Here is an 8,900-nt window from a genome sequence, read left to right as displayed (position 1 = left end):
CACGAGGAAGGAATCGATCACAGCGACTGCAACACTCACCCGATTTCGATGTAGAGCGGTCGATCGAAGGGTAACATCCTAACCTACAGTGTAGATACAGCAAAGCAAATTCATATCGGTGTTGAAGAGTATTATCGATCAAAGTGTCCAATGCTGGCTCGTTACATAGGGTGGCTCGCGACGCCGGGAGGGACGTTATAACACTTTCTTGGTGTAAGTTCTACTATCTAACACGTAAAGACAGTATAGCAAGTACACATCACCTATAGTTGAAGTGATAGTAAGAAGGCGACACAAGTTCGCAAAGAAAGGTAATATACAGACAGCATGGTAAGTTCACTAACACCTTGAGTTGAAGTGATATTGATAAAGCGTCATAAACCTCACAAAAGGGTAAATACAGACCGTATGATAAGTTCACCAACATCTTCAGCTGAAGAAACAAGAAGAGGCGACAGGGATTCACACAAAGGTGATGCAGAGGCCTTTTACGTCCGGTGCATTAGAAGCACGACATTTCTGTGAAAGAGGTCGATATGTTGGCAACGTCCGCTCGATGATCTGTGCGATTCACGATTACAAGACGGTCCAGAGTAAATACGCCTAGATGGAAGTGAATGTCAAGAAGAGCAGGTGTCGTCTGATCAAAATATGCCACGTGGAAGAGCGACCTAGATCGTGGGCCGATCAGCCACGTTCTGCAAACCTCACGCGAGGCTTTCGATTTTGTGGGGCTCAAGCCGACACCATCACGCCACATCAGCTCATGCGCCATGCTCCTCCGCACGAGCGGACGCTCCAGACGCCGGCAACTCCGTTCGGTGCAATAAGAATTGCAGTAGTGTGACAACCGCGATGTTTGCTCGTTCATAGTTGTTGCGGGTATCGGAGACGCCGATGACGCTCGTGCGGTACCATCACTCCATCGCCGCCAACGAGCATATGGAGTCAAGTCCTGGTCTTGCAATTGACGATTTGCCTAAAGCACCCATCTCATATACTGTGGACCTTTGATCAGTGTAGATCAGCGTGAACATTCTTGACTGGTTCCTAGGCGCGAAATCAACGCATAACAATCGCTCACAATCTGATCTGGTCCCACTCGACATAATGGAGACTATGTTTGATTCCCTTGAGCCTGATGCCGGAGAAATCATCAGCGTCGATCGCTGCAAAGCTGAGTTTGTCCAGCTCGAGAATTCACTCGCCGCGTTGGATAAGCTGTTTCAACTCAACACTTCGACTATCAACGATATCAGCTTTCCATTGGATTCTGCTTTCGATGAGCTTCTCAAGCTAGCCGAGTCGATTCGCGGGGATTATGACCTCAGACTATATGGGAACACCGCTGTACGGGAAACAGACCAAAGCCCACTTTTGTCATTGCTTGATGCCTTCGTCGCTCTCGAGCAAGAGACCAAGGAGATATCTACTAAAGCCACCGAGATGCTCGATGAGGTATGGAAACCTGGAAACGAGCTTTTGGGGTCCATCTTGGCTTGAATCCTGACTCATACTAATTACTGATCGAATCAATGTAGAGCGGACAGCTGTGCGACAAGCAATTGCGTCCACTAATGTTGAATAATCGTACTACATGCGAGCGTCTCGAAAAAGATCTCTCTACTAGTCAGCAAAGTCTCCACAAGGCCACAGAACCTGTTGCCAACTTGGCAAGAGCGCTGGATAAAGCACGGCGCGACCGAGAAGACGTGGCATCCAGACTGCAATCAATTCGTGATGCCAAACCCGGAGCAGACTTCAGGGTGAGTGAAGTGCGACCAAGTTGTTTTCCTTGAAGAATAATTCAAAGAATCCCAGGCTAACAAGTTGAAGTCGGCTTTCATGGGCCCCATGGGTGCAGTGGTCCAGGCAACAGTCAAAGCCGCACAGTCTCGAGAGGCGATCATTGATCTTCAGAACCAGGCTTCTCGTCTAGATCAAGAGATCAGTGATCTTGACAGCTCATTGGCACAGACCCAATCCAGTGTGTCGCAACTAGAGGGCCAGATCAGCCAGGTGCAGCACGACTACATTCAGCAAACCAGCATCACAGAAGCACTTACCAAGATCAACGAAACGGTCATGGATCGACGCCGGACTGCCTTCTTATTGGTCAGTAAAACTCAAGCGATGAAGGACGGAGCTGTCGCCCTGATGACCCGGACACGAGAGCTTCAGGACGTAGCCAAGGCTGCGAAAGGAAAGGTCACCAAAGATGAGTACGCTCGCGCAGTCATGGATCTGTGCGACAAAAGCGTTGAGGCAAGATTGCGAAGCGAAACGTTGTGGACCGTCATGGCCGAGCTGACATTAGGATATGGAAGCTCGCCGCCAAGCTGGTTGAGTAAAAAGGTTGAGGAGGTTAAAACCATGTCGAAGTTCCTGGCGGGACTAGAAAACAGCCGTCCGAGAATGGAACTTTGACGACCACTAAGGCGTTCCATGGTGTCTATGACGCTGGAACGAAGATGTAGACAGCGACGATATAACTCTTGCGATGTAAATGAGACAGCTGACATATATGAAGAATTGGCAGGTTTGTTTTTGGAAGACGATCACTGTTGGAATCTCGGACGAATGTCCGATGCAGGCTCGCACGAGTTCTAAAGCAAGTAGAGCCGCCCCGAAGATAGATCTATCATCCGATCTGTACACCACGGTATCACGTGGTGAGGTGCATCTAAGTTCGGCCCGATCAGCCACATTCTGCAGCCACACTCTGCAGACCTCACACCACTCACAGATCATGAGGTGTCTCTCCACAATATCTGTGCAACCTCAGCCCATATTAGCTTGCACATGCCGAGCCTGAAGCTCGTACATGGTCGTAGCCTCTGTCGGAGGCCATATCATCATGGCTGCAACCCGTGATGTCAATCGGCGAAAAGTGCGACCCAATAGGGCTAGCATCCTGGCAGTGCCCAACCCACAACGCTGCTCGCACAAACGTGCCTCCATGGCCTCCTGCTACCTCCCCAGTCATCAGTGAACCGCGAAACCAGTAGGATCAGTTCACGACTTCGCATGCCAGACGAGAATACCTGGTGCGCCCTCCAACGGTGCAACGAAATCCAATGAACGGAAAGCGTCCCAGAGCGCCCAGTAGAATGGTGTCGTATCGCGCAAGTAAGCTGGCGCCAGCACTGATGCAATTGCTTGAGTAGCCTCCTCGGCATGGTAAAATGGCATACGCCTGCGAGAAGGGTCAGCGTCATATCGGCGGCTCCACAAGTTAGTCCCACTCACGGAAAAAGATGGTGCACCACATGAAACTCAATGATGCCATGGAAGAGCTTGCGTCCGACCAGACCAAAGTCGCGGTCCACCGTGTTCAACGCGCCGTCGGCGAAGGTCCATGCGGTCTTCTCAAAATGTTTTGCTTCGGGATGGTTATGGTGCAAGAATGTGATTGCAACGATCCAATGATTGACCCATAGATATGGGACGCCGTAGAGAAGCAGGATTTGCCAGCCGAAATTTTGGGCCGCCAGCCACAGCAGCGTACCCATCGCGAGCAAGCCAAGGTCCGATAGCAGAATCTGCATTCGCTGGCTTTCAGAAAACATTGTCGAACCTGGGTGGAAGTGAGACTCGAGAGACCATGCCGTGTCGGCTTTTGCGGAGAAGTTGTTCACTCCCGCAGTGGCATGCATCAAGAGATAGATAGGCCAACCGAGGATCTGATGACCGATCAATAGGATGAGAGTCACCAATGGCGTGTCTTCAGACAGATGCAGTGCCTCGTGCAGCCACTTGGAAACGCTGGGCTCATGCTCACGGCGCGGTACAAAGGCCGTGTCCTTGTCCAGATGGTTGGCGTAACGGTGGTGTTTCGCATGGCTGTGTTTCCAGGAGAAGTATGGCACCAAGAGGAAGCTGTGAAGCACGAATCCGATCGTGTCGCCAAGCCTGCTGTCATCAAAGAGGGCACCATGGCCACACTCATGAGCGATGATCCAAACTCCGGTGAACAGCAGACCTTGGATGTAGCCGTATGCCACCCACGCCAGCACACGGATCCAGTACAGGCTGATGGATGGGATGTAGCATGCTGCCGTCGCGACCGCTGCGACGAGGGTCAGATCGCGAGCAACATATGATAATGAAGTGAGGGTGGAACGTTGGAAACACCGGGCAGGTATCGTTTGTCTCAGCTGGGCGAGAGAGGGCCTGGTATCGGACGTTTTCATCGATGCTGCCGCCATTGCTGATGATGGGGGAGAAATGCTGGTGAAGAGGCAGATCAGAACGGAAGGGGTTCTTTGTTCGCTATGGGATTGCTAGCTCGTTTACTGCTCGGGCAGTCACTTTCTACATTATACTCTTGAATCACCATACCGGAAACTTACAGCCTCGGTTGATCAGGGTCTTTTCGATATCGTTCCTTTTGGACCCAACGTCTGCGTTTGTCTTTCCTTCCCAGCGCTATGACGCCACTATGCGTAGCGTAATATGCACGAGATTGTTCCGAGCAGTGTAGTGATCGAAGTTGGTGATTCGTACCCCCCCTCCTCGACGTCGCCCGACCACATACTAACAACGTCTGTGAATAAGGTGGAAGGATTGTGTCAACTTAGGCTGCATATGCAGCCTGTACGGGGTTGCATATGCAGCCTGCACGGGCTTTGACCGGCATTTTACGATTCACTCGCCGAACAAACTCTCGTGTAGGCATTGACGATCACAAAATGACGATATTCTTCGGAGAAATCCAGGGCAAGATATCACGGCAAGTTCTCAGTCTGGATGCGCCAGATGGGCAGCTAGTGTACCTGGCGGGCGAACAAGCTTTTGGTGTATAAATATGACAGAATTTCGCCCTCGAAATCTTAATGGCCGAAACCATTGCACATCATGAATTCTACGTTGCTTTTCTCGTCGCTTGAGCTCCTGCGCGGATGGGACGTCTCCCAGCACGTGCCTGGGTTGAGCATCAACTACATTGAATTTTCTCCAAGCTCTTTCCTTGCACTTGGGACAGTGGCTGCAGTCCTCATCCATTGGGTCGTCAGTTGCTTCCGAGCCTCTCCCAAGTTATCTCAGCTACCCGGACCTTGGTATGCACCCTTTACCACGCTCCATTTGAAATGGGGTTTCGCAAGAGGCACCATTTGGAAGGACGTGGAGAGGGGTCATCGCAAGTATGGTGATGTTATGCGCCTCGGACCTCGTCAAATCTGGGTAGCGAGCAAAGATGGCGTCCAGAAGATCCTCCACACGATCGACTTACCCAAGGTCACCATGTACGCCGAGATCTCCCGAGATCGCAACTCTCCTGGGCTCTTCGGGGAAATGTAAGATACCAGATCCTGGTCGTGTGGGGACAGCGTACTGACTGCTTGAAGCCGCGCCGGGCCACATTCCAAACTGAAGCGCTTCCTTGGACCTGCGTTCACCGTCACGTCGGTCGACAAACTGGATTTCTTCTTCAAAGCTTGCACTACCACGCTCCTAGAGTGCTATTACCGAGAGCTTGACAGGCAGAATACCGGATTCATCGAGACCGACTTCATGCGGGACCTTCACTGTCTTGCTCTTGACATGTATGCCATCAGGCTGTCTGCGTGTGACGAATGATTTCGCGACTGACACGATTGCAGTATGGGACGAAGCGCATTCGACAAGGGATTCGGCCAGATCGAAAACATCTTCGATCCGTCCAGAATTGTCTCCAAGAGGGACCAGGCTTGGTCAAGGATTCCCAATGCCATTTTCGATGGTCAGGTCAACCGATACCGAGTCAGTTCAAATCCAGCAGTCCACGCGCGAGGCCCGGCTGACAAGTTCACAGTTTGTTTTCTTCAAGCGCGCGCTTCGCCGCATGGGCATCAACATCGAGTTTGACTGGCCGAAAGCGATGACATCGGTAATACCGTCTGCTCACCATTGTCGTGGCACACAGGCTGACCACACATCGCAGGCAATCTCAGAGCTCATCGACATGCGAGCCGGGCAATCTGGGACCAACCGCATTGATGTCCTGCAGCATATGCTCGACAACGGCCAAAGACCTGACACTGGAGCGTGGATGACGAACCAAGACATCATCGATCAAATGTCGGAGATCCTGCTGGCAGGATCCGAGACCACCTCCGGTTCGTACTTCGCTAGGGCAGGCGGTGAACGAAGCTAACAGTCCATAGGCACTGTCGCTTGCCTTTTCCTCGAGCTCGCTCGCAACCCGAGGGTCCGCGCGAAGCTCTTGGCATCATTGCCAGCGCTGGGCCGTCATGACGCTATCCTTGATAGCAAAACGGTGCGCGAGGGCCAGGTCTTCAAGTATCTCGAAGCTTGCATTAAGGAAAACCTGCGCCTCCACCCGATTGCATCCGAGATGGGTCGACGGACCATTGAGCAGGGCGTCACTCTCGACGGGCACGAGATTCCTCCTTACACCGTCGTCTCAGCTTCTTATAGGCAGCTCCACACGGATGAGCGATACTGGCCCCAGGCTCAGATGTTCTGGCCCGAAAGGTGGCTGGATGAAGACGAACGCGAAGGCGCGCCGGCCCCCGAGTAAGTTTCACGTGGATGTATGCCAGAACCGGGGTGAAGAGAGCTAACAAGAAGGACAGTCTGGACGCGTACTACCCCTTCTCCACTGGTAAACACTCTTGCATCGGCCAGAAGTAAGTTTCGAGGATCACGCTAAGTTGACGAGACTGTGGCTAACAAGCACGTGCCGCTAGCTTCGCCTACGCCGAAATTCGCACCGTCGCCGCGAACATTTTGTCTAGATTCGACATTGAAGAACCGAAGTACAAGCACATCGAGTTCCGCCAATTCATTACGATGCAGTTCCACGACGGGTCTTGGAACGTCGTCCTAACGCCCCGCAAGGTTTGACGCACGCGGCGCGAAGCGCCAAGTCAAATTTCAAATCCTAAATGCTCCCGCATTGTCGAGCACATTGCCATGCACGTGCCATGGCTCACTGAGTCGGGATCAGATGTTGCTTCTCCGAAATACGATGCACCTTTCTGTAGCGGGCCAATACTTTGATTGTCAAACACAACACGATGGAATTGAGCCGTCGTGTTAATCTGTTTCATCCCACGATCCTATGGTCCGGCATAGCAGAATCTGTGAAGAGCCCCCATCTGTTATTTCTGTTCGATATCAGCCTGAACAGTCAGGCCGCTAGGGACAGATCGAGGTACAGCAGCTGCAACCAACCTATCTGGACCAAGCGCGCCTCTCCCGATTACAGGCGGTTTTACCGATGTGCTCCTTGATGGCTTCCAATCGCCGTCTCTGCAATTGTCATAGTATTGAAATGGCCCTGAGGCTGCAGCCGCTGCACAATCATGAGGGTAGGGGTTGTGCCGCCGCGGCCGTTTGCAGCAAAGTCGTTTGTGTGTGCTGCGCCAGCTGACGAGAGCCAACCGAGAAACGTCCAAGCGGTAATTCGTCCGAGACCAGCCCAAGCAGTGAATCGTCCGAGATACGCCTGACGGGTGATTCGTCCGAGAAAAGCTTAAGCGATGATTCACGTATAGCGAACATACGGGGACACATCTGGTGCAAGCAAAAGCTACTCTCGTGCGATGCTAGTCGTATAATCGGATTATCCACGCCGCTGCCGTCGCCCACTATCTGAGAAGGGAGAGAGCTCGGAGTGGGCGAAGTGCCGTCACCCTCCTGCATCGCAATTATGTAGCTGTAAAGCACTTCGAGGCCGATGCCTAGACCCTTCCAACACCGTGGATCGTGAACTTGGCTGGATCAAATGTAAGTTCTGCCACGGTGTCGTGGAGTACCACGCCCAGGATACTACCAAGGGCGATCGTTTCCATTCTGAGTGATTACCATCTCCATTTCACGACTCCATTCCTAACGTCGCCGTGGAACACCTTTCACACGCTCGACTCTGGAGCACGTGGGCACCCACGTCTGCTAATCCAGGTGTTTTGCACTGGTAGTCCGGAAAGCATTTGGAGCTGGCGGCCCTGGTGTCCGAATCTGGTGTGGCCCAGGGAGCTGTCAATCGCTCCTGATATTTGATCTACGGCCGACCGAGGTCAGTCGGGCATGTTCGCGATGGCAATCAGAATCGTGGAAGATGGACACCCGTCCAACACAACGGAGAGTATCGGCGATTTCGCGATGACAGTCTTGCAGAACATTACCTAGGCGGGGATGAAACGTTTAGCATACCTCCATGACGACTTGTCAAACACACACCTTCATGATCCTCGGGTACATGTGTGAGCACAGTTATCGTTTACTCCACCAATCTCGCAAACCCCACCAGACACCATCACGGACTTCTGTCTCGCTGACTCTTCAACATGCAAAAGGACTTGCGCCTACAGAGTCTCGTCCGGCAGGCACGCTCCAAAGCGCCTTTCTATTCGAGCTTCTACCGGGATTTGCCTGCCTCTGAGGCACATCCTGTCACCCTGACAGATCTGCCTATCATCGATCATGCCGAGTACTGGGCTGCTCATGCTCGGTCGGAATCGCTTCTTCTGACGGATGAGCAAAGCGACGGCATTGTCATGCGCACGGGTGGTAAGCTACGAATCCCTCGGCGAGATTCGAATCCGGATATGCCCAGAATGTTTCATGACCATCTTGAAAACAGGAACCACCAGCATCCCCAAATTTTTCATGTATTCGCAAACGGAGCTGCAGCGTACTGCTCTACTTCTCGCCACAGGCCTTCTCCGCGCCGGTCTTGTGGCGGGACATCGAGTCGCAAATCTCTTCTACGCCGGGGACCTTTACGGCTCGTTCCTGGTTCACATCCTGAGCGTCATGTCCGGTCGGCGTGCGGTAAGAATTCACGATAGTCGTATGCCTGGTCGTCCTTTGTTCTGCCTTGCCAGTCGCGGTCGATGTTGTCGATCACCATCAGCCAGTTCGTGTTGCCCGGCAGCGACAGCCATTGCCGC

The 8,900-nt window shown here is 52.5% G+C and overlaps 4 protein-coding genes across 4 annotated transcripts; 3 read left to right on the top strand and 1 right to left on the bottom strand.

Annotated features, from left to right (window-relative positions):
- Positions 1-959: 959 nt before the first annotated feature.
- K489DRAFT_435679 (uncharacterized protein) lies at positions 960-2,564 on the top strand. The gene is made up of 3 exons (XM_033608608.1): positions 960-1,458; positions 1,542-1,765; positions 1,836-2,564. Exons 1-3 carry the CDS (start codon positions 1,111-1,113, stop codon positions 2,425-2,427), a joined length of 1,164 nt encoding a protein of 387 aa, XP_033454760.1. The 5' UTR covers positions 960-1,110; the 3' UTR covers positions 2,428-2,564.
- Positions 2,535-4,211, bottom strand: K489DRAFT_366005 (uncharacterized protein; the record flags this gene model as incomplete). Its single annotated transcript, XM_033602735.1, has 2 exons — positions 2,535-3,196; positions 3,250-4,211. The coding sequence occupies 2 exons, from the start codon at positions 4,206-4,208 to the stop codon at positions 3,016-3,018; spliced, it is 1,140 nt and encodes a 379-aa protein (XP_033454759.1). The 3' UTR covers positions 2,535-3,015.
- Positions 4,212-4,857: 646 nt separating this feature from the next.
- K489DRAFT_422265 (cytochrome P450) lies at positions 4,858-7,273 on the top strand (the record flags this gene model as incomplete). The annotated part of the gene is made up of 7 exons (XM_033608235.1): positions 4,858-5,297; positions 5,349-5,546; positions 5,604-5,742; positions 5,795-6,098; positions 6,147-6,519; positions 6,579-6,632; positions 6,693-7,273. 7 exons carry the CDS (start codon positions 4,858-4,860, stop codon positions 6,847-6,849), a joined length of 1,665 nt encoding a protein of 554 aa, XP_033454758.1. The 3' UTR covers positions 6,850-7,273.
- A 699-nt stretch (positions 7,274-7,972) lies between these two features.
- Positions 7,973-8,900, top strand: K489DRAFT_168460 (uncharacterized protein). Its single transcript, XM_033599350.1, has one exon. The coding sequence runs from the start codon at positions 8,295-8,297 to the stop codon at positions 8,796-8,798; it is 504 nt and encodes a 167-aa protein (XP_033454757.1). The 5' UTR covers positions 7,973-8,294; the 3' UTR covers positions 8,799-8,900.

This window comes from Dissoconium aciculare (assembly GCF_010015565.1).
Source record: "Dissoconium aciculare CBS 342.82 unplaced genomic scaffold K489scaffold_34, whole genome shotgun sequence".
Taxonomy (NCBI): domain Eukaryota; kingdom Fungi; phylum Ascomycota; class Dothideomycetes; order Mycosphaerellales; family Dissoconiaceae; genus Dissoconium; species Dissoconium aciculare.
The sequence above is the reverse complement of the archived record's forward strand: the minus strand, read 5'-3'. Positions and strand labels throughout refer to the sequence as shown.

Coding starts and splice junctions, on each gene's coding strand:
- K489DRAFT_435679 (XM_033608608.1), top strand. CDS start 1,111: ATGGAGACTATGTTTGATTCCCTTGAGCCTGATGCCGGAGAAATCATC. Junction 1,459..1,541: donor CCACCGAGATGCTCGATGAG/GTATGGAAACCT, acceptor GAATCAATGTAG/AGCGGACAGCTGTGCGACAA. Junction 1,766..1,835: donor AAACCCGGAGCAGACTTCAG/GGTGAGTGAAGT, acceptor TAACAAGTTGAA/GTCGGCTTTCATGGGCCCCA.
- K489DRAFT_168460 (XM_033599350.1), top strand. CDS start 8,295: ATGCAAAAGGACTTGCGCCTACAGAGTCTCGTCCGGCAGGCACGCTCC.